Here is a 26,161-nt window from a genome sequence, read left to right on the forward strand (position 1 = left end):
TCCGTCTTCTCTTCCTTCCACACACCACATCACATGCTGCACGTATTTCTTCTGTTAATATCCTACACACACCTTCCACGTCTCCCATCTGCTCCAATTCATATTTGCCCAATCCTTCCTCCACTTCTCTCTTATACTCTGCCTTTTTCTCATCCTCTTGTAACCTTTCCACTCTCCTTGCAACTACCCCTTCCTCTTGTCTTTCCCTTCTTCTATTCCTCCATCTTACTTGAATCCTAATTCTGGCCACCACCAAGTAGTGGTCAGAAAGTCCACTCCCCCAACCTCTATAAGCTCTTGCATCCATTACAGATCTTCACATCCTTTCATCCACACACACATAATCAGTCATTGCCTTTCATTCGGTTCACCACCCACCCTTCTCATCGCTCGCCATGTATACCTGTGAATCATTTTATGCCTGAAGAGGGTATTGGCTATCACCAACCCCCACCCAGCACAAATGTCCACTAACGCACTCCCATTCTCATCTATCTCAGCAGGCACACCCCACTCACCAACTATTCCATCCACCTTCAGATTCCCAGATTTACCATTCATATCACCGATCAAAAACACTCTCTCATTCCTTCCAGACTTTTCCATGCACACTTCTACATTTGTCCAGAACTCTTCTCTCACTCTTCTAGCACGATCTTGTGTTGGCACATACACACACACAATTGCCCACATTTGTATTCCAACTTTCAACTTTACCCACACAATCCTTGACCCAACTGATCCATACTGTCTTATTCTCTTCTTCCATCTTTTACTCACAACTATACATACTCCTTCCTTTGCCCTCTCATTCTCACCTACTCCTGCACATATACCCCATCCATACTCCCATTCTCTCACACTTCCTCCTCTCCATTTTGTTTCAGTTATTCCACATACATCCACTTTCGCACCCTCAAGCACCTGGACAATCTCTCTTTTTCACCTCATCATTCGCTCCTCTTACATTCCATGTGTTATGTTAAGCGTTATTAAATTGTATGATGGTAGGAAGAATTAAATGATAAGATATCATCTTACAGAAGGAGTTCAGTATTGTATAAATCATTTCATTATATTGTACAGTATGATGATGATGATTATGATGATAAGGATGATAATGTTTGTTTTTTGTTTCACTGATAAAGGCTTCAACATGCTTACATACATTGACCTTGATCACCAAGTGGTTGCTGTCCATGCTGCTCGATCTCTGGCAGTGTCCTTAATCAGTTCCTTATCCCTGAGGTCACACTGTATGTCATCTCAGGTCTTTTTTGGTCTGCCTCTCACAGCCGTACCCCCAGCATTCGTGCTTCTCACTATCTGCACCCATCCTCTCCACATGTCCAAACCATTTCAATCTACTCTTCCTCATCACAACACCAATACAGTGTTAAAGATGGCACCACACAGGAGTTGAGCTGTGGTAATGAATTTTTTTCTTTTCATAGTACAGTGGAGCGTTGACCAGTGCATGTGATGTGGGATGTGGGTCTGGGCAGAGTACACAGATTCTCGCACCATACTTTACATCTGTCACAGGCCTTGATGTATCACAGGCACAAATTACCGAAGCCATTAAGCTGAATAACAGAAATAATGTTTCATTCAAGTAAGTGTTATATCTTATCTTGCTAAAATATAAAATATAAGTACATGTACAGTATTGTATTTTAACTGACATCACTGATTGCTTTGAATAAGACTGAGTGTCTGTGTCAATGCTATATGCTGAAACCCTGGTGTATAGTGTGAGATAAGTTCTCTGTATGCAACTATTTTTAGCAGTAAGAACTATGAAAGCAAATATTGGCAAGAGAAAGTGGCATATGTAATCTTCATAAATAAATGACAGCTTCAGTTTATGAATTATACATGAATACATTCATTTGTCTTACAGAGTTAGTGGTGCAGAGAAGCTTCCTTTCCCTGATTCAAGCCAGCTGCTGGTGACGTCATGCCAGGCTTGTCATTGGTTTGATATTCCTCAGTTTTATAAGGAAGTTGACCGTGTATTGGTCCCAGGTGAGAGAGAGTTGTGTATTAAAGTGATTAAGGTGTAGTGCTGCTCTCAGGTTTCTGCCTTATCTTCTCTTTCTTCCTTCTTTCCATCCTTCCTCTTCTATCTTTCTTTCCTCATTCTTCTGTCTATGGATGACTCTACACTGAGTGACAAGCCAAATGGTTTTCTGTACACCAGCAAACCATTTTCTGCAGTGGTTGGTAACCATATAACAAAATTATGATGCCTGGTGGTTTAGTGGGCAATTAAGGTGTTCCAGCCAGATTAAGCCAGTGCAGTTTTATATCCGAGGGATGGTTGGGGTTTATTGCTCATGTAATGCCACTCAGGGATGAGTGAGGCAGTCATTCTCATCTTAACCCTTAGGCTGTGGCAAGCTCCGAACTGCGTCGTGCTCTGGTGCAGCTACTTTGGGCAAAAATTGGTCATTTTCAACTCATGTTTGTTTTGTAGTTAGACAAAAAATAAAAGAAAAAAAAACATGCATCAGTAGTCTATCTATCTATCTATCTATCTATTGCCAGACGCCTCAATCCCGTTTGGGGTGGCCACAAACAAATCGCCTCCAAGTCGCCCTGTCCCCCGCCATTTCACTGCCCTGCTCCCAACTCACACCCCCCTCTCTCATATACCTCTCCACCCCATCCCTCCATCTCATCCTCGTCCTCCCCCTCCCTCTTCCCCCCTCCACCTCACTCACATACACTCTCTTCGTCAGTCTTTCGCCCTCCATCCTCTCCACATGGCCAAACCACCTCAGTGTGTTCCTCATAACGCTTCCTATCACATCCACATCCACACCACAACGCTCCTTTATATCCTCATTCGTCAGCCTGTCTCTCCACGTGACTCCACAGGCTCCTCTTAAATAACTCATTTCCACTGCTCTCACTCTTGACTTGTGTCCTTCCAACAATGTCCAAGCTTCACTTCCGTACGTTAGAGTTGGTATCACAATACTGTCATGTAGTAACTTTTTCACTTCCATGCTCACTTCCCTGTTTCTTATCACTGCTTTCAAGGAACCAGCAACCTTTCCCCCTGCTGTACCCTTTCAAGCACTTCACACTCCAAACCTCCATCCTTACTCATCAGTAGTCGACACCTTTATACTTACCTATGAGCATGTTTGCGAAGGGGTAGAGCCTTTTACGGCGTCATGGGAACAGGTTGAAATGAGGTAATTTTTGGCTGTTTTTTCGGGTCACTGAATCAATGGCTGCCTCACCACTCTCCCTGTGTGCTCGCCACCAGTCTGGCAATGCTGTGTGACTCAGAAAACCACTGTATGGCAACTCTTTGCTTGGGAGGGCTGATACATACTGCATTCCCACCGAAATCAAAGGTGCAAAATTTGAAATCAAAGGACGCATTCTGAGAGGTCTGTAGCACGTTATTGATAGGTCCGCCTCACATGCTATTAGCAGCCAAGGGGGTAAATGTCGGGACCAACTTGCTTAGCCCTGGGCTCCTACTTTTCTCATGGGACAACACCGGATTAGATGAGGAATGAATGACTGAATGCAAATGTATTTACCATGTATCATGAATACACTTGTGTTATGTGTTTGTGAATTTGCCTTATTTTTTTACCCAATGGGTTTTTTTCAAGTGGCTTGGTTTCATGTAGTCTGTCTGTGTATCTTTATTCCTAGGCTGCTTCCTCGACGGAAATGGGGGTAGCTGGGACAGGATGACACACTCCCAATTTACTCATCCACACACACACACACACACACACACACACACACGGAGCCGGAGAGGCAAACATCCCAGCCATCGCTGCTAACCTTGAGTAGTTTCAGGAATTTTGTCTGTCCTGTCTCCTAAGGTCTTGCTTTAAATTCAAAATAATGACAGTTAATAGACTACCAAAAATGTAAAGATTTATTGACTAGATTGTACATGAATGTTGGTAGTTTTTTTTTCGGTAACAGCTGTTTTGGTATTTAACCATCATCAAACATGGTCGAAAATATAAACAATGAGGGACTGGAATTTCAAGGATTTGATGCTAATACCAATGTCATGGACCTGGTTAAAACAATTATGAGGATTAGTGAACTCGAAAAGAAAGTAGAGAATCTAGTGATAAAGGATGTGTCAGTAAATACGGAAACCACCATACAGAGTCTGATCCAGTCCAATGAAACAGCCAATGAAGAAATTAGGAATTTGAAGCGGGAAAATGTTGAACTGAGGAGGAAACTAGAATAGAGTACTTATCAAACGGAGAAGGTGAGTAATGTATTAGAAGAACATAAGGCAAAGTGGGCACACGTAGAAGAAGAACAGAAAGAAGTGGCCAGCTTAAGAGAGATCATCCAGGAAGAAAGGGAAATGAACAAGAAAGAAATGGAAGAAAATGTAGTGAAAATACTGAAGAAAAAAGAGAAAATAGTGAGAGAAACTGTAGAAAGGAACAGATGTGTGGTAGTATTTGGAAACAGGGAAGAGGAAGAAAAGGTTAGGTTCGTAAGACTCGAGAGAGACACGAACATGGTGAGAGGAATATTAGGCAAGATTGACCCCAAAGGAGACAAGTGGGTAAAAGAAATTGAGGAAGTAAGGAGGATAGGGCCTTACAAGAAAGGGGAAACAAGACCAATGAGAGTCAAGTTTACATCAGAAAGTGTAATAAATGAGATACTTAAAGTGACCTGGAAATTATGCAAAGAGGCGGGGATGGAAAATATTATAATAAGAAAAGATCTGAATGAAGAAGAAAGAGAAGTTTTAAAATCATTGAAAGAAGAAGTAAAGGAAAAAAATGAAAAGAGGACAGAGGAAGAATGTAATACTTTTTTTTGGAGAGTATTGGAAATGAAAGTAAGGAAATGGTATTTAAGGAAATAGAAGTGAAGGAAACTAAGGGGGATGGTTGTGAAAGATCAGAAGTTGAGGAAGTGGTACGGACAGAGAGTAAGAGAGAAGAGGGTATTAATAATGTCAAAAATAATTTGAAGGTGATATATACTAATGTTGATGGTTTCATATCAACAAGGATCGAAATTAATGATTTCTTAAGAGAACATGAACCTGATGTCATGTGCTTTGTAGAGACCAAATTAAGAGAAGATATTGATATTCATTTGGGAGATGGTAAATACAAACTGTGGAGAAAAGACAGAAAAGAAAAAAAGGGATGAGGAGTGATGATAGCAGTGAAGAACAACATAAATGTAGATACTGTGGAAATGGGAGAAGGCAGGGCTGAAGTGATATATATGAAATTAGAAACTGGAGAGAATGTTAAGAGAGATATGGCGGTAGTGTATGTTCCCCTAAAGACGAGAGCATGGAAGGATGACGAATACAGTAATCCCGCATATTTCGCGGTAGTTACGTTCTTGTAACCCCCGCGAAAAGTCAATTCCGCGAATACTCTATTAACAATTGAAAACTTGCACTTGTATCCACCATGCTGCCCATCACACAGTCCATGTCCATACTGATTGCAAGACAATTCGCCGTCAGACAATTCCCCGTCAAAACATGGACAATTCCCCTTCAGAACAATTCGCACCCTGGACGATTCCCCGCCATTCTATAAATATACTAATCAATACTTTCATCAATATACTTATTATTAATTAATCAATACTTTAATAACTATATTTCAGGGGGATCCAGCAAAGTCTATGTTCAGTAGCGTAGGTTCTGGATATTATTTATTAGTTGCACCTTTAGTCAATAATTAACTTGTTTCTTCCTCGCTGTAGTCGCCTTTGAATTATATTCTAGCGTCACCCATAGCTATCTTCATTAATGAAGGCGAATTGTTTTGTGTTTGTTGTGACTGCGAATTGTCCCGAAACCTCCATACTCATCCCGAAATACCTTCTTACAAGATTGAAAGCACATACTCCATTATGAAGGAAAAACGTAAACACCGTACTGTAATACACAATTATCTACACATTTATTAACAAAACAGTACAAAATAAAAAGATGCATTAACTGGTGATAGCAAACACTCGCACGGTCGTTTCTTAGCTTGTCCAGTAACACAATTTTCTCTGCTAAGGTCATAACTTGATCGTTTTGTCACTTTGGAGTTCTTACTAATTGTATTATTAGCCTTTGGTGAGGCTGGCTTACGTCCTGGGGCCATGTGGAAAGCAAGTGGGAGGCAAGAGACTCATATCATAGTGTGGTTACAACCACAACAGCCACTTAAGGCAGTCAGGCGTGGACTGAAGAATGCGGGGCGGAGAGCAGTGTTGCCATATCCAAACAACGAAATTATGCTAGGGCAATGAAAAAATTATACTAGATTGAGCATATTTGTTCCAAGTAAAAAATGAATTATGCTAACTTGAAACTAAATGATAAAATTCTATACGTATTCGTGCAACATATTAATTATGTATTGTTTACTATGAAAATATTAAAATGAACCTACATACAGTAAGAGGATAAATATCGGTATCTACCCATACTGCTTTTTCCCACGAAACTTAAGTTTTTTTGATGGATTTTGATGTGATTCGTTCGATTTTGAGCATCATTTCCGTCGGAAATAACCAGATTTTGAGATATGACCCCCCCCCCCATCCCCGTGAAATAATGAGGGATCTTTGGGGAATCGGGGGTTATAGGGAGGGGGGGAAACACAGAAAATGGTCATTTCCGACTGAAATGAAGCTGAAAATCAAATGAATCATACCAAAATCCATCGGAAAAACCTAGGTTTCATGGGTAAAGCACAAAGCTCAAACTTATCCTAACCTAACCGAACCAAACCGAACCTAACCTAAAACCTAACCTAACCTAATCCAACCTAACCTAACCTAACCTAATCCAACCCAACCAAGCCCAAACTGAAAGAAACCAACTGTTCAAACATCTTCTTACCTTATTCGTCTCTCTCTCTCTCTCTCTCTCTCTGATTTGTAGCTTTTATAAAATTATTCTAAAAATATTCCATTCCATTCTAAATGATGCTAGAATGATTCTAAAACTTCTAATATGCTAAAAAATATTCCAGACTCGAAAATTTGATCAAAATTATGCTAAAAGAATAAAATTATGCTAGATATGGTAACACTGGCAGATTGGTCACGGGAAAGGGACAGAGGGTGGTGTGAGTTTACCGCGCTACAATTGGAAGCTGCGGGAATTTCATTTTTTTTTTTTTTTCTGTATATTCAAGGATATTTTTGTTGAACTTATTAATGCTAAGAAAATCCGCGAGAGGGCAAAACCGTAGACAAAAAATCCGCAAAAAATGCGGGATTACTGTACCATGAGATGTTGTCAGATATGGCTAGCTACTTGCAAAAAATAATTGAGAAAAGCAATAATATAATTTTGGTGGGTGACTTTAATTGTAAAGAGGTGAACTGGGAGGAATGGTACTCGGGAGGCGGCGAGGATTCGTGGGGCAGTATGTTATTAAATATAATAATGAATAATGTGATGACGCAATGGGTCAAAGAAGAGACACGGTTTCGAGGTGAGGACACACCAGCAAGGTTAGATTTACTGTTCACCAAAGAACCCGATGTAATAGAATCATTGGAATATCTCTGTCCTTTGGGAAAAAGTGATCACGTGGTCATTGAGTTCCAGATGTTAATAGGGAACGTCGAGCCAAGAGATGAGCTTCATAGACAGGGAAGATACAACTTTGGGAAAGCAAATTTTACAGCATTGAGAAACTTTTTTGAAAATGCGGATTGGAGAAAATTCAGAGAGACAAGAGAGATACAGAGGAAGTGGGATATCTTTCTAGACCTCTATAATTTGGGAGTGGAAAAATTTGTACCAAGAGTAAGAGGGAAAGAAAACAGGAAAAAGGAGTGGTTTAATAGAAGGTGTATGATAGCAAAAAAAGAGAGAGATAAGGCGTGGAACAATTGGAGAAAGAGATGTAACGACAGAACAAAGGAAGAATATAAAAGAACAAGAAATGAATACACAAGAATACGTAGAGAAGAAGAAAGGAATTTTGAAAAAGGTATAATAAACAAATGCAAGGATGAACCCAAACTGTTTTACAGATTTGTTAATGGCAAACTGAAACAAAAGGAAGGAATCACCAAACTGAAAGTAGAAGGAGAGGTCTTTAAGGATGCGGCAATGCAAGCAGAAATAATGAACAAACGTTTCCAGTCAGTTTTCACTAAAGAAAAGGAACTTGTGGGAGGGAAGGGAGTGATTAGAAATGTTCTGGTGATGAAAGATATAAAAGTGGAGGTACAGGAAGTGTATAAAGTACTGGAAACTCAAGATGAAAGGAAAGCCCCAGGACCTGATGGAATTTGTAATTGGGTACTGAAGGAATGCAGAGAACAACTGGCGGATAATCGTATGCTCACTGGAAGAGGGGAAAGTGCCACAAGAATGGAAGAGGCCAAATGTGGTACCAATTTACAAGGGAGGAAACAGGGAAGAACCCCTGAATTATAGACCAGTGTCTCTAGGTGTAGCAGAGAGGAAAAGTTTGAATGTAATGGAGATGAGGTGTCTGAGGAGTATGTGTGGAGTGACGCATACGGATCAAGTGCGAAATGATGAAGTGCGAAGGAGAACTGGAGTTGTTCGGGAGATGGCTGGTAGAGTTGAGCAGAGGGTGTTGCAATGATTTGGGCATATGGAGAGAATGGATAATGAGTGATTGGTGAAAAAGATAACTAGATCTGATGTGAGAGGTGTAAGGCTGAGAGGAAGACCACGAATAGGATGGATGGACAGTGTGAAGAGAGTGCTGGATGCGAGAGGGATGTCTGTTGAGCAAGGAAGAGTGGCTGTGTGTGACAGAAATGGGTGGAGAGAAATTGTGAATGACTAAGTGATGACGCAGCCCTGAGGGGATATTCATCCACATTTGGTCTGATCAGCTATTTCAGGTCAGGTGCGGGTAAGGGGATGAGTCTGTTATGATGTGGGAGGGGTAAACCAGCTCTGCTGTCGGGCCCTGCTGCGGATGTCACTGATTGCATTGCGCAGTTGACCCTTGTGCAGTGTGGTGCGGTGAGGATCTGTCCGTTCTCCCTTTTGGGGCTAAGATGCGAATGACTGTGTTTGAATGGATGAGTAAATGGGGAGTGTGTCGTCCTGTCTCGGCTACCTCCCTTTCCTTGGGGAAAGCAGCCTAGGTATATAGATAGATAGATATATAGTCTCTAACCAGCATGGTCGCAAAATTGTGTGAGAGAATCCTGAAAGACAGATGGATAAAATATCTGGCAGAGATGAATATTTTGGCTGAATGTCAGTTTGGATTCAGAAGTGGAGGGTCATGTGTTTCTAACTTGTTGAGCTTTTACTCAAGAGCGATTGACGTGGTACAGGAGAGAGATGGTTGGGTGGATTGTGTGTACTTAGAGAAGGCCTTTGACAAGGTACCTCATAAGAGAGTAATGTGGAAACCAGAATATATAGGAGGACTGAAGGGGAAACTTCTGGAATGGATGAGAGACTTTTTGAGAGACAGACAAATGAGGACAGTAATAAAGGATAGGATGTCTGGATGGAGGGAAGTAACAAGTGGAGTTCCTCAAGGCTCGGTGTTGGCGCCAGTAATGTTCCTGATTTACGTAAATGATATGGTAGATGGAGTGAACAGTTATGCAAGTCTGTTTTGCTGATGATGTAAAGATTTTGAGGAAGGTAGAGGTTGAGGAGGATTGTAAAATATTGCAGGAGGATTTGGATAGGATACACAATTGGAGCCGGATGTGGGAAATGAAATTTAATGTAAAGAAATGTAAAATATTGGAAATGGGTAAAAGTACCAGGAGGCCATCACTGAATTATTTGTTGGGTAATGATAATGAATTAATCACAAAAAGGAGAGAAGAGAAAGATTTGGGAGTGCTGGTCCAAGATAGTTTGTCACCAGAAAAGCACATTAACAAGATAGTTGGAGAAACTTATAAACTCTTGACTAACATAAAAGTAGCATTTCATTATATGGATGAGGAGATGATGAAAAAACTGATAGTGGCCATGATCCGCCCCAGGTTAGAATATGCAGCGGTAGTGCGGTCCCCACACAAAAAGAAAGATATAAACAAGATTGAGAGAATACAAAGAACAGCAACCAAGATGGTCCCCAGTCTGACAGACCTGTCATACAGAGAGAGGCTGGAAAAACTGGATTTGCCTTCCTTAGAGGAAAGGAGAAAGAGGGGAGACATGATTGCAGTGTTCAGGACCATGATGGAGGTAGATAAAATTGACAAAGAAGATCTGTTTGTATGGGATAAGAGAGCAACAAGAGGACACGGAATGAAATTGAAAAAGTCAAGCTGCTTGAAGGATATCAAGAAATATAGCTTTCCTTACAGAAGTATAGACTTATGGAATAGCCTGGACAAAGAGATCATCTAGTCTAAAAACTTAAACGAGTTTAAAGCTAAATTTGACTTACTGAGAAACAGCGACGGAAACCCACGAGCATAGTACATTCCGTGTATATCACAATTAGGTATATTAGGTAAATACTTATATATTTGGAATGACTTAGACAAAGAGGTGGTGCATCACTGCACCACTCTGCACAAGAGTCAACTGCTTAGTGCAATCAGCGACAACTGCAGCAGAGCCTGACAGCAGAGCTGGTTTACCCTTGCCACATCCTAATGGACCCAAGCCCCTACCCGCCTTACATTCACCCGCCATACCGACACCGACCTGACAGCTCCCCCTCCCGCGGTGTGAGGGGTAGTGTGTGTTTTATTACCACATCCAAACTATTCACTCTTTGTGATTTGTTTGTTTACTGATGATCACTTAAACCCAACATGATGTTACTTTTGTAAAAAAATAATCATAAATTACCTCAGCTGGAAACAATCAAGTGCAGTCATTGAACGTGATGCATGATTTGCAACAATTCCTGGATGCACATCCACAAAATTTTCTTCCTTACTAGGCAGAACGTTAGGTCTGGCATCTCCAAATGGATCAGACAGAAGCGTGGAGCATGTGGACACATGTGATGATGTTGGCGACCTTGAACCCCTTGTTGCTGAGAGCATGGCATTGGTAAGCCCGCTACTAATTTCCTCCTCCTCCTTCTCACTCACATCAACCTCACTATCGTTGTCAGGATCATAGTCGGCATCACTGTCATCTACTAACACATCAGACTCTGATGTATCATCATCTGATACATCCAAATCACTAGCATCATGAGGAATAAACCCCTTACCACTATCGGAATCCGCCAGAGGCGCCATGAGAAGAAAAATATCCTGGGCACCTTCTCTCGTGGTCAGATGCATGGTAACTGGCTCTCTCAGGCAGGCCGAAAGGTGTAATTGTTGCCCCATGTCTCCAGAAGATATAGTACAGTGTCAGTAGTAGAAATAATAAATAAAATAATGATTGATCTAGAAGAGGTTGCATCATAGGTGAGTGTGCAAGCCATTGGTGTAAATGCAATTTGGTCATGATGTATCTTATGACATCAGAGTTCATCAGAACTTCATCACAGTCTTTGTTGTCAAAACTTAAAGCTGTTGCCATCATGAGGTCCTCAGAAACAGTGTTACTGGGCTACCCTGAGGCCCATATGCTGCCATTCATTAGTGGGTATACCAGGGAACCATGGTTGCGGTGTGGTGTCTCATGGGTGTTTGCAAGTGACGTACAGGGGTACATCAAAACACTTTTCTGGTAAGGAAGAGGTTAGATAAACTGTATCAATATTCAGAGAAGCAGAGTCTAGCCCCAGTGTTAGAAGGAAAAATGGATGGAAGAAATTTAAAGAAAACCTACTTCTCCTGACCATGAAATGCTCTCCTTTTGAGCTATAGGTACTGTACTGACTACAAAATATGTGTGAGAAGTGTTATACAGTACTTAGCTGCAGTGAGACTTGGCCAGTAATATGAGAGATTACATAAAGATTGGAACTCTGAGAAATGAGAATCATGTGATGGATGAGTAGTCACACTGAGTGATGGAACTGAGAAAGGTGTAAAGAGAGGAAGATTTGACGTAAGAAATATCAGAGGGATGATACAATTAACCCTTTGCGATTCCGATGATGCGGCTGCGCGTCATATGAAATCCAACCTCAGAGATTCCAGTGATGCTTCATGTGTCAAAACTTGTGTAAGTTTTTTCTGGTGCTTTACTGTGCAGTAGCTGGCATGAATAGCAATAAACTATATATCATTCGAAGGGCAGTTTATTGTAGTTTTTTGTGGCGCAAAAATAATGGTTTTTTAAAATAAAAGCAATTATTAAATGATAATGTTCAGTAATACTGAAGAGCAGGGACAATGAATTGTCTTGCTAAAATCAAGCAATGATTACTTTATGCTGGCTTGCTTCGCCGATTCTCTCAGAACGAAAATTTATAAACTTTCTCAACAGTACACAGCAGAGACTAATTACTCACAATTGCTGTTTATTAGTACTGTTAGCCTCTGGAGAAAGTGACTTCACCGCTGACAATAAATAACTAATACTATTAATAATATCAGGTTCTTGCTGATGCGTTAACTCGTAGAAGGCACAACGGATTTTAAGCTTAATACAACAAGACTGGCCTAAGTACCAGTTATGAATAGCAAAGCGTTTATGCAAGCTAGGAGCTATAAGGGAAATAAGCTTAATTATGGAGAAATGAAACACTACTTTACATTACGTTAAGCTCAAAGAAATGAACTGTTAAATTTATTCATTACAAAGAAATAAATTTAACGTTACATTTCAAAATGAATTCAAAATAAAGAGATCACACTCACTCACTCACTCAAAAGCTAAATTCTTACGCCTAGGAAAACAACGTGCGGCGCAGCCGGCCGGCATGTGAGGGAACAGCACACTTAACTAAACTCTTAAGTCTAGGAAAACGAAAAGAAAATACTGGTCAATGTAGCATATCACCAAGGAAGGGTGGGAGCCTGGAGAACTGTAGTCTAGTGGAGTCTGGGTGCTAGAAGACCTCTCTCACTATCACTACTGGAGCGCAGAACCACACTCCGTCGCGACAGACAAAAGACTGATTCAAATATGATGTGTGTGGTAGGATGCACAGGCCAGCTGGAAGAAGGCTTGGCCAACGGTTGAGGCAAGCAGGGGCGAACAATATAGAAACAATAATATCGCTCAGTAGAGCACTTAATGACGTGCATTAGAACGGTCACTTTTGAAATAGTGACGAATGTTTTGAAAAAAGTATACCATCGAAATGGAGAGAGAAACGGTTAACTGAACAATACACAGTGAGCTTTCCACTAATAGTTCGTGGTTTCTCACAAAAGGAAAATGTCGCGAATTTGATTCATGACAATATATTTATATACATATATATATCGTTTCGTTTCGTTTCATTTTTAAAGGCTCCAACATGCTTGCATGTGTCGGCCTTGGTCACCTAATGGCGGCTTTCCACGCTGCACGATCCATTGCAGCCTCCCTGTTCAGTCCCTTAACCCTAAGGTCACACTTAATGACCTCGTCTCATGTCTTTCTCGGTCTACCCCTCACAACCCCACCCCCAATATTAACACTTCTCACCTTCCTCACTCAATTATCATCCCCCATCCTCTCCACATGTCCAAACCACCTCAATCTACCTCTCCTCATCACAACACCAATACACTCCAGTCCCATCCTACCTCTCAACTCTTCCATTGTAAACCCAGCCCCTCCAGGCCCTGGACGCAGGGACGCACAGCACATCCACCTAATCATTGTCATTTCTGTACGTCTGAGCCGGCGAATATCTTCCTCCTTCACTGCCCAGGTCTCACTGCCATACAGCATTACACTCCTAACACATGCAGCATATAAAGACCCCTTAGCACGTAGGGAGAGCCCTCTCAATGTCAGGAGAGGCAAGAGCTCCCTGAACTTTTTCCAACCACTTCTCACCCTAGCCACAGAGCTAGCTCCAGCCCCACCTCCAGCACACATGTCTCCCAAATAACAAAACTCTTCCACACACTCAAGAGATTCACCAGCAAGTTCAATCCTTTCACGTCTGACGATCTCCACCTGCTCACCCCGGCACGCCATACACATAAAATCAGCATTATCTCACAGTCTACCTCTGATACCACTACATCTCTTATGCACCCATTTATCACACACACTGCACAAGATGGAATTACTTCCCACGCCCTTGTGGCAAACTGCACATGGCCACTCTCCCTCGTCTTTGACAGTACCGCCACCAACCTAGATATCATCACTTTTGTTTTATCTGCATTTACCCTTAAACCCTTTTGCCCCATACCATATCTCCACTTCCTAAACCTTTCCTCCGCCTCCCTTTCATTCTCTGCAATCAACACCAAATCATCAGCATACAACAACTCCCACGGGAGTCCATTTCTAAAGTCACGTGAAAGGGCTTCAGGTACCATGATAAACAACATGGGACTCAAGACTGACCCCTGATGCACACCAACATTCACGGAAAACTCATCACTCAAATCTCCATTCACTCTCACCTGGGTGTGAGCACCCACATACATGGCCATAACCACCCTAACCAGCCACTCCTCCAAGCCAAGCTTTCTCATTGCCCACTTCACCACCTCTCTAGGGACTCTGTCAAAGGCCTTTTCCAAATCAACAAAAACAAAATACAGATCCCTTCTCCTACCAATATATTTTTCCCGAAGGTGTCGAACAATGAATATGGCATCAGTGGTCCCCCTACCTGGCATCAACCCAAACTGCATCTCATCAATATTCACTCTTTCTCTAATCATACCTTCTAAAACTTTCTCCATTACCTTCACTATCTGATCTAAAAGCTTTATACCTCTATAATTTCCTCTTTCCAGGGCATCACCCTTCCCTTTATACACATTTACAGTTACGCTCTTCAGCCAATCATCTGGGACAACACACTCATAAATAATCCAGTTTATCAGGTCAGTGACTAAACTCACCCCTATATCGCCTGAGGCCTTCAACATTTCGGCAGTCAACCCAGACACACCTGCTGCCTTCCCCACCCTCATCCAGCCTATTGCCTCACTCACAGTAGCAGTATCAATCAAAGGCCAAGGGCCAGACACTGGATCTGCTGGCTCCAAACCTTCCCTGTCCCAGTCAAACTCCTCATTCAACAACCGGTTATAATGCTTTCTCCATGCATCTTTAATATCCTCACTGTTCACCACTACCCTTCCTTCATTATTCTTCACACACTGCTCACCTATGATATCCCGATTATCCCTCTTCACCTGACCTGCCACCCTAAATATATTTTTCCTTTCCCCATGATTTAGGTTATCAAGTAATTGTCTCTGTGACTCAGACTTTGCCCTGTATACCTCTCTCCTAGCCCTATGCTTGGCAGCCAAATATTCCTCTTTGCTACCACCCTTCTTCCATTCCCGGAAAAGCCTTCTTTTCTCCTTAATTGCAGCTTCTACACCCTCATCCCACCACCAAGTTACTTTATGTCTTGGTGGTCCTCTTGTCCAGCTGCATGTTACATCAGTAACTCTCAAGAAATTGTTCTTGAGGGCTCTGTACTGTTCATTAACGCCTCTGTCTACAGCTCCCTGTTCAGCCCTCACTCTCCTCAACTCGCTATAGAAGACATCCCTTACTACTTGGTTTTTCAGCTTCCATATTTTCCTCCTAGGTACATAAGTCCTCTTTTTCATCACTTGTTCTTTAAGCACCATATCACAAATCAATAGTTTGTGCTGCTGCACACACTCCTCACTTCCTATAACTTTAACATCCCTCACTAACCTCCTATCAGCCCTCCTAACAAGATAATAATCTATCTGACTGCTATTTCCCCCAGACTCATATGTAATTAACCTACTGTCTCTTTTCCTAAAATATGTGTTGCACACAATCATGTCCGTTGCCTCCCCAAACTCGAGTATCCTTTCCCCTTCTGCATTCCTTAGACCATATATATATATATATATATATATATATATATATATATATATATATATATATATATAAACATATACAGGTAACTCGCACGGAACACGATCTCACGGAACGCGCTCGCAATTATACACGGTAAGGGCTGGGATACATATAAGACAACGTAAGATTAACGAACCATTATGAAAACTACAAATTAACGCAGGAGAGGCCTTTGAAAGATCAAATCCTCGAACGTCACCACAGCGCGCGGTTTGTTTTGATTACGTGACGATCTAGGCGGGAAATTATTCAGTGAGTAAGACATTCCCGAGTACAGTAGCACAGTATTTATAAGTTAAATATTTACAGTACTGTACTGTTCTGGTAAGTTTATGTGCAACTTAAAATACTATTAAATAACGTTAAAGCAAGAAATAAAGTCATATAACCAGTTTACCTGATAGGCATCAGAATATTGCCTTTTTTATTTGTTCATTTTTTCCACAGTACTGTACAGTATATGTAAGTTAAATATTTACTGTTCTCGTATGTACTGTACTTGTAAGCACTTAAATAAAGTTAAATAATTAAATAAAGCCTTGTAACCAGTTAACCCGAATTATATGATTACCCATGATCGGCGTCGGAATATTGCCTTTTTTTGTTTGTTTGTTAAACTCTTACTGTACTGCTTTTCTACAGTACTGTATTTGTAAGTTAAATATTTACTGTTCTGGTATGTACTTGTAAGCAATTAAAGCATTAAATAAAGCCTTGTAACCAGTTAACCTGATTTATATGATTACCCATGATCGGCGTCGGAATATTTCCTTTTTTGTTTGTTCGTTAAAGACTTATAATAAGAGAAAAATACATTTTTGTTTTGGTATCTTTACCTATTTGCTCAGGTTTGCTGTAATGGTTTGGATCATTTGATGCAATGCAACGTGTAGAAAACTGTGAAAACTTTCGGGAAGTGAACGAAAATCTGGGACATGAGACTGACCTTGACTTCACCCTCTCATGTATCATCAGTCAGTTCACCATCTGCTATCGTGATGAGTGGATGTACGATTTTTTCGCTCATGGCCATGCCTAACCACACTTAGTTACACCCATTATCTCGACCCAGACAGAAAATACAATCTTTTTCCTACCTTACAAAACACAAACAACCACCCTGTTTACGAGACAGCAATATATATTGCGAAAATAACAAGGTAAAATGATAAAGATGAACGTAAAATGATAGAGAAAGATGAACATGTTATGACGGAAGAAGTACGTTTTCCCCGTCTGTAAACGTATTTATTTCTGCTTTGTATCTGTATTCGTAATAATTAGACTTAATGTTAGTTCTAAAACTGCATTATGATTCTATTTTTAGCCATTCTCGTGATGTGGGAGCTGGAAGTTGTGATACAACTTCATTATTGCTAATCGGACTGACCCTCCACTTTATTCTCCCGTGGCAGTCTAGCCTTGGAGGACGTACAGTTTTCTCATTTAGGACTGAAAATTCAACTCTTTCGCTCCCTTTTCCAAGGATGGGCACAACGATAACGTAAAAAATAACTCGAAACTACCATAAACGTAAAAAGGTGAAAATGTATTCATAACATTTTTTTTTTTTTTTCCAGCCATTCCTAACAGATTATGTACTGAAATAATTCGATATCACAGTACTGCATTTCTAAGTTAAATATGTACTGTTCTGGTATGTACTTGTAAGTTAAAGCACTGGTACCAGTTAACCTGATTTATATGATTACCTATGATCGGCGTCGGAATGTTTCCTTGTGTTTACGTGCAGTATTTGTGTGTTGAAGTTTTGCTGTGGAGTACTGTATTTGTGAGTTATAACATTAAATAAACCTTCTAACCACTTAAAGTGCTTTCTAGTGATTACCAGTGACAGATAACATCAAAACAACACATTTGGGGGGTCTAGGGAGCAAAATACGGAGTAGTTTAAATATACGCGATTTCACACCTAACACGGCACGGTAGGAACGAAACCCACGTATTCCGTGCGAGTTACCTGTATATATATATATATATATATATATATATATATATACAGTATACACACACATATATAAACATATATATATATATATATATATATATATATATATACATATATATATATATATATATGCGAGGGGTGATTAGAAAGAAATGACATTGAGTCCATAAACTTTTATTAGCATGAAGAACTATCAAACTATGACTCACATTCCTTCAAAGTACTCCCCTCCAACCTCTATGCAGCGTTCAATTCTCTTTCTCCACTTCATGAAGCAAGTGTGGTACTCTGAAGACGGTATACTTCGGAATTCTGAATTGACGGTCCGTGCCAAGTCTTGGATGCGATGAAATTGCTTCCCAGCGATGGCAGATTTAATTTTTGGAAACAACCAAAAGTCACAGGGAGCCAGGTCAAAGGAGTAGGGTGGGTGGGGGAGCAGAGTTATACCTTGTTGTTCCAGGTACTGCATAGTGAGGCGAGCTTTGTGGGGTGCAGCATTGTCGTGGTGCAGCGAAAGGCGAGACCGACGGCAGGTTGGTGCGGTGTTGGCCTTGTGTTCCAAGACTTGTGGAAGGACCTGGTCTGTGTAGTATTGGGCTGTGATAGTGGACTTTTCAGGCATCACATCCACGCATATTGGTCCTTGAGAAGTGAAAAAGATGGTGAAAAGGCGCTTCCGGCTGCGAAATCCTTCCTTCAAAATCTGAGGTCGAGGGTCTTCATCGCCCAACCACACCATGTTTGACTGCTTGTCACGGGTTGTGAAGAATGAAATCCAACACTCATCTCCAGTAGCAACATCTGAGAACCGTTTTGGACCATTTGGTTCAAATTCAGCAAGCCAGACACGACAAATCCTCACCCGTTCAGCCTTTTGCTCATCAGTCAACAAATGGGGTATCCATCGACAACACTTCTTCCTCAGGTGTAATTGTTCATGCACGATGTCATATGCACTCCCATAACTGATATCAAGCTCCAAGGCTAAGAACCTAAGAGTTACAGTTGGATCCTCTTCAATGATGGACCGTGCACGGACAGTTGTTGCTTCGGTCACGGATGTCCGGGGGCGTCCAGAGCGTTGTTCATTTTTCAATTCAGTTTTTCCTGCTGTGAAAGCACGAATCCAGCGGGAAACAGTTTCCAGGGAAGGAGTAGTGTCTGGATAAACTTGTAATAATTCCCCTCGAATCTCTGTTGCTTTCTTTCCCAGTTTCCACCTCGTAAAAATGTAGAACCTGCAGCCTTCTTTCGAGTAATCCATGTTTCTGGCCAGAGAGCAAAAACAAGAGTGAAGCATTCACTGACAACAATAAAACAAGAAAAGTCAGGCATACGGCGACAAGTTCAAACTCGTAAGGACAGGCAACTCTGCACTCTCCTTGCTCCCCTACCTCCCATCATTCAAGGTTTTCATGTTATATCACGAACTGTCATTACTTTCTGATCACCCTTCGTATATATATATATATATATATATATATATATATATATATATATATATATATATAGTTACATAGCCTATGATTTCATCATCCTTTGTGTAATTTTAACGCACAGTATGCTGCATGTTTGATCACGAGCGTGTTCTGCCTCAGTTCCCCCCTTCTACCGTTATAGTAGAGTAAGTCGTCCTTTCTGTTGTTCAGAGTAGGATTGTCAGCTCTTTGTTCCCTATGGCTTCATTTGCGCGTCCTTCTTACAAGTTGTATCAAGCTCTGCTGGCCCCTATATAATGAGCTCAGTCTTTGCATTATTGCCACTTAGATCTACTCCTCATTTTGTTCACATCTCTGTCCTCCCCTGTACAGTTATTATTGTGAGTGCTCAGGAAGTCTCCAACCATCTAGCAGCTGTATAATTTGAGTATAAGTGTTATTGCATTTTGTTCTTGTACTGTATAGCATAAGTTGTTAATTTGTAGGCCTAGTGAGGTTTTTGTAATTCATGTAAGGTTCTTATGTTAGCCATTGTTCATAATATTTTGTATCTGTAATAATTTATCTTGCATTAACTGAGCATTACCCAGTGTATTTTCATTTTATCAGGGCTGACTTAGATAAATTTACTCTTGCTAATTTCGTGTTAATAGAGGCTATTGCAGTTAACCATATATTTAACCTGTTTTTTTTGCCATTACATTATCCTTATGAGTCTTGAATGTTTTGTTGTTAGTTTGAGCATTAAACTTTAACTTGTAATTTTACCTAACTCTTCTGTTTTGAACCTGGAACTTTACGGGACAGTAGTGACTCTTAGTATTCTCACTTAATGTGTACATTATCTTTCTCTGTTCCGTAACATAAATTTGGCGACCTCTTATCAGGATATTCAGGATAATATCATAAGGATATTGTTTGATATTTTGTGACTGTGATTTATTCATGATGTCTACTATTTCTACACTTGATGAAGCCAAAGATTTTTTGTCAAATGTGCAAACAGTGTGTGATGTAGAAAACAGAACAAAGAATGAACTTAAGCTTGTTGCTCAACAATTGGGAATTGCTGTTCGCTCTCATCATTCTAAAGATCAAATTGTTGACATGATTAATGAAAGCTTGTTTAATGTAACTCCTCCAAATGAGCAAACGCAGATTGAATTAGCTAAGTTACAGCTAGCCCTGCAGGAGGCTCGTGCTAAGGAGGCAGAGTCTCGTGCTAAGGAGGCTGAGGCACAAGTTGAAATTGCTAGGATTCAGGCAGACCATGAGTATTGCATGAAACAAGGTGGAACTGGATCATCTAGCTCTGATGATTTTGATGTGGCTAAAAATGTTAAACTTGTCCCTCCTTTTAATGAATCTGATTTAACAAAGTATTTTCAGTTGTTTGAGAGGGTAGCTACAGGTTTTAATTGGCCCAAAAAGTATTGGCCAGTACTCCTTCAAACTATTCTCACCGGTAAAGCTCAAGTAACTTATGCATCTTTGCCTCAGGATCAATGTGATAATTGTGATGTAGTTAAGAGCTTGATTCTTAAGGCCTATGAGCTTGTTCCTGAAGCCTATAGAGTAAAATTTAGGACAACTTACAAGCAAGATAAGCAATCCCATGTTGAGTATGCAAAAATCAAAGAAGATCTGTTAGAGCAGTGGTTAAATTCTAAGAATGTGGATTCTGATTTTGACAAATTTAAGCAGATGATTTTGCTGGAGGACTTCAAAAGGTGTGTTAATAATGATGTAAGCCTATATCTTGATGAGAAAAGAATAGATAATTTGTCTGATGCTGCAGTTTTAGCTGATGAATATGTTCTCACTCACAAGAGATATTCTAGAGAAAAAAGGAAAGCTGAGAGTAAGTACGTTGCCTCTACTCAGAGTACAGGTAACAGGAAAGAGAATAAAGATGATGTTTCTGAGGAAGTAAATACCAGCTTCACCTCTAGATTTCAGAAAAGTAAATGTACTTATTGTAGTAAGCTTGGTCATACTACGGAGAAATGTTTCAGGAGACAGCGTGATGTGAACAAAAAGGAGTCTTTAAATATTCAGTCAATTGGTCTAGTGTCCACCCTTGAGAGTTCCCAGAATTTTTTAACTGAGTCAACTGAACCTGCTTTGAGGGGTAACTTAAATTCTCATGATGGAGCTCCTCTTTTGAGCAGTAACATGGGTGACACTCTCAAGAGTTCATGTGCTAATTTCCTGTCTGATGGTTTTGTCAGTCCTCTGGACAGTAATGACAGGAAATCAGTTAAAATATATCGTGGTACAGGTGCTTGCCAATCCCTTATGCTGACCAGTGTTCTAGGCTCTAATGTTAATTCTTCTGATGAAACTGTAATCTTACAAGGTGTAGGGAATAATTACCTTTCTGTCCCTCTGTGCAGAGTGAATTTAGAGTCTGGTTTTGTTAATGGTTCCGTTATGGTTGGGTTGGTTGAGACACTCCCAATGTCAGGTGTAACTTTCTTACAGTAGAAGTCCGATTTTTCGGCATCTATGGGACCAGGCAAGTGCCGAAATATCAAAATTGCCGAATTATCGAAAACCCTACCCACTCAGTACCTTATATGTTTCAGTGAACACTATCATCATTACTCATATCATTACAAATGTGTTTGGAGAGAGTACTGTATACTGTTTGATACTGTACAATACTGTAATGAATACAGTACTATACAGTGGAAGCTCGATTATCCAGGCTCGGATTATCCAGCTTTCGGTATATCTAGGCCGTGACCCAATGGTTCAGTGGTATAGTAATTCATAGAATTATCCGTACGATAGCTCCGGTTTAAACAGGAAGCATCCAGTTTCTAGAGAGAGAGAGGCATGGATAAACCAGAGAGAGTCTTGCTCACCCTGCCCCCACCCACACCTCCTGCTCACAACTCGATCACAAGGGTTGTAGGATGGAGTTTGGTGAGGCAACTGTTACTCCTGACGTAGCCTAACCTTGCTTAACTACTTAATAATTTAACCTAACCTGACCTAACCTGGGCTCCAGTTGGGAAATTGGGAAACTAAATCCACTTTTGTGTACAATGAGTTTCATCCATTATGCCCGAAGCAATCGTAGGTACGGCTTAAAGAACGTGATAAAAGAGAAAATCTTTCAGCAAGAGAAGGTAATTTACTACCCTCAAAATAGAAAAACACAGAAAACAAACTGGAGGAATATGAAGTGAATTGGTGAGGTCTTTAGGCTGTATGCTTAGACGAAAAGTAATGGGTTTCCTAGTTTTAGGGAATGAAATGAAACAAGAATGTCTGCTAATCAGAAAAAAAAAAATACTCATCTCATGTGTTCTCGTAAGTTAGCATTGAGTTCTGCATTTTTCGTTAGGTATCGCGCCTCCCAACACATTTCGGACCAACAGAGCATTGTTATTTCTTCCTCTTACATTTACTGTTCACTCTTTTGTTCGTTCTTAAGTGTACTGTATGTGTGAAAGAGAGAATTAATACAAACAATAATGCATTCCATTAACCCCATCATAGCTGTCAGCCTCGAACAATGCTTTACTGTACCGGTGTCAGGGATGTTGGGTTAGGGAGAGCTATAAAAAACTGCGAACAATTATGGGAAGGGAACGAAGGTCACTGGTATGTTTTCACGACCCTCCTCTATCATCTCAAACAGTCAGGCGGCCTGCCACTTCATCTCAGATGTTTTCGCCGATATGTTTAAATGCTAATGTAACATGCACCCTAATTATGAGTAAGTTTCTTCCAATATGCCGGAAACAAACGTAGGTAAGGCTTAAGGAACGTTATGATAATAAGAAAACAAACTAGAAAAATACAAAAACAAACTAGAGAATATGAATTGAATTGGTAAGGTTATTACGCTGTATGCTTGGACGAAAATTTAAGAGTTTCACAATTATAGGGGACGAAATGGAACAGTTATGTTTACTAATAAGAAAAAATAGTTTCATCTCAAGTGTTCTTGTAAGGTGGCATTCAGTTCCACATTCATTGTTCGATGTCGCTTCCCAACACATTTCGGACCGACAGAGCATACAGTTATTTCTGCTCCTTACAGTTAAGTGTACATTTATTGCACATTCTTTTGTTCGTTCGTGTATGTGTGAAAGAGAGTATTGATACAAACAATAATGTATTCCATTAACCCCTTATGGCTGTTAGCCTTGAACAATGCTTTACTGTACCGGTGTCAGTAACGTTAAGTTAGGGAGAGCCATAAAAACTGCGAACAATTATGGGAAGGGAACCAAGGTCACTGGTATGTTTATACGACCCTACTCTACAATCCCAAACAGCTCGGCGGTCCTTTCATCCCAGATGTTTTCGCCGATATGTTTAAATGCTAAAGTAACATGCACCCTAACTTTATGTTTAAATTCTAATGTAACATGCCCCCTAATTTTCTTTCACGAATCATAACAAATCACAAGATGGGTTTAGGGAGGAGGGGAAAAAGCCAGGTGTACCAGATGAGTCTTTTCACATCTGTAAGAAAAAGAAACTGACTTTATAACTTTGAAAAAATGGTTTCAAGGTCTGCCACAGGAGTACACAAATTTCTGAACTCACGAACATTGAGTATTTGAGGGGGGTAAACATACGCTTTGCTGTAAGCAGTTAAAGCACCTTACCAAATCAGTTCATCCTGATAGTCTGTTATATTTTTCTGATTATTTCTGGGTTGGTAAATAAACATTTCTTGTTAAATCTTTCCCCGCTGTTTTTATCTGTTCTGGTGTGACGACTCTTTGATTCGTTAACGTAATGGTAGAAGACACTGTTCTAATCTAAGTGTTTAAACCTGGCCTAACCTAGCTTAACTGCACCTAATAATGTAACCTAACCTAATCTTCAGTTGGGAAGTTGGGAAACGAAGTCCACATTTGAGTACGATGAGTTTCGTCCATTGTGCTGGAAACAATCGTAGGTACAGCTTTAGAACGTGACGATACTAACAGGGAGGAAATCTTTCAGTTAGAAAACATGATTTACCGAACTGAATATAGTCTGAAAAATACTGAAACAAGCTGGAGGAATATACATTGAACTGGAAAGGTCTTTCTGGTACTTAAGTGTGCATTTACCGGTAAATAAATCAGTCTAACAGTACAGTACTTGTGTTTCCGCCGGATTAATCGTGCTTTTGGATTAGTCAGGCACCCCTTAACACCATATAGCCCGGATAATCGGGCTATCTCTGTACATGAATATGAAAAATAAAGAAATTAGTGAACATACTGTATATAAATGTAATGGTACAGTAGGCCTACAAGTTCACATGCACTTACCTAAACTTATAGTAGGTTCCTTATTTACGTATGTACAATAGAAGGGGTTGATTGGAGTCTGCTACTGCTGGAAGAAGTCCCCAGCACACTCGAATAGTAATTTCAGAGGTATTTCGGTACGAAGTTCACAAAGCACACAGAAGAATCAAGAGAAGTCAGCAGCAGCACGGCAACAACTCGGAAGAATGGCGAAACAGTTTCTCTTTCCCATGCTAGACTCACTACATGTTTGTCCTCTCTTTATGCTATAGGAGAAAGAGCTAGCCTCTGAGCTTCATGGCAGTGGTAGACTCGTTCCATCACTTTCACTATCTCACTCACTAAGGCGGGTAAAGGCGGGTAGCTAGCTGGCGAGCCTCATGGAGAATTTCAAGACTGACGAAAAAAATTGGAGAATCTGCCGAACGATCGGAGATTTTCGTAAATGGGACTATTTCTCAAAACTGCCGAAATGTCAGATTTGCCGGGGAATTGGATGCCGAAATATTGGACTTTTACTGTACTTGGAAATGATATTGGTGGAAGTCAAGTGTGTCCAGCTCCTCAGTTGTCTAGTGAGCCAGTGGCTGCGACCCGGGATTGCGATGTCCCTGATGTGTTCCCTGCATGTGCTGTCACTAGGGCTAAGTCTAAAGTTACTGGTGATTTAGAGGATAATGATGATGATGATGTTATCCTAGCTGACACTTTTCTTGCTAATTTGGACCACTCACCAGATGAGGCAGTACCCCGTAGTGTTGATAATTTGTCTCGTCAAGAGTTGGTTGAGTTGCAGGTTGCTGACCCTAAGTTGAAAGGTCTAGCTAACTCTGCTTGCAGTGAGGAAGAGTCAGCTGGTGCTTCTACTTGTTATTATATAAAGTCAGGAGTACTTATGAGGAAGTGGAGACCCCCAACAGCATCAGCCAACTGTGAGTGGGAGGTTGTACATCAAGTTGTCATCCCTCGTGTTTGTAGGCAGGATATCATTAGAGTGGCTCATGATTCCAGTTTGGCAGGACACCTTGGAGTGAGGAAGACTGTGGCACGCATTTTGAAACACTTCTACTGGCCAGGTATCTTCAGGGATGTTTCCTGGTATTGTAAGTCTTGTCACACCTGTCAAGTTGTGGGGAAGTGTAATCAGACCGAAAAGGTTGCACCTCTAGTTCCCATTCCTCCTCTTGAGGCGCCATTCACCCGTGTGTTGGTGGATATTGTGGGCCCTCTTCCTGAGACTTCTTCAGGATTTTCTTATGTGTTGACCCTGATTGATATGGCTACTCGTTATCCTGAAGCCATTCCACTTAGAAATATCTCAGCAAAGAACGTGGTTAAGGAAATGCTAGGGTTCTTCACAAAGTTTGGTCAGCCCAAGGAGGTACAGTCAGACTGGGGAAGTAATTTCATGTCAAATGTTTTCAAGCAGTCTCTGAAAGAGTTGGGCATCACCCAGATCACGTCTTCAGCTTACCATCCCCAGACCCAAGGAGCGTTGGAGAGATATCATCAAACACTCAAATTGATGCTCAAGAAATACTGTTTGGAACATCAGAAAGACTGGGATAAAGGTCTTCCA

At 40.7% G+C, this 26,161-nt stretch overlaps 1 protein-coding gene across 1 annotated transcript in view; it reads left to right on the forward strand.

Moving 5' to 3' along the window:
• Positions 1-26,161, forward strand: part of LOC145392517 (putative methyltransferase DDB_G0268948) — a 249,791-nt gene that overhangs the window by 109,282 nt on the left and 114,348 nt on the right. Inside the window, exons 4-5 of the mRNA XM_080266912.1 lie at positions 1,455-1,615; positions 1,904-2,028. Of these exons, the coding sequence (XP_080123038.1) occupies positions 1,455-1,615; positions 1,904-2,028 (286 nt within the window). The remainder of the gene's footprint in view (positions 1-1,454; positions 1,616-1,903; positions 2,029-26,161) is intronic.

Source organism: Coenobita brevimanus, chromosome 22 (assembly GCF_032717465.1).
Source record: "Coenobita brevimanus isolate Jiangsu-jjx chromosome 22, ASM3271746v2, whole genome shotgun sequence".
Lineage (NCBI taxonomy): Eukaryota > Metazoa > Arthropoda > Malacostraca > Decapoda > Coenobitidae > Coenobita > Coenobita brevimanus.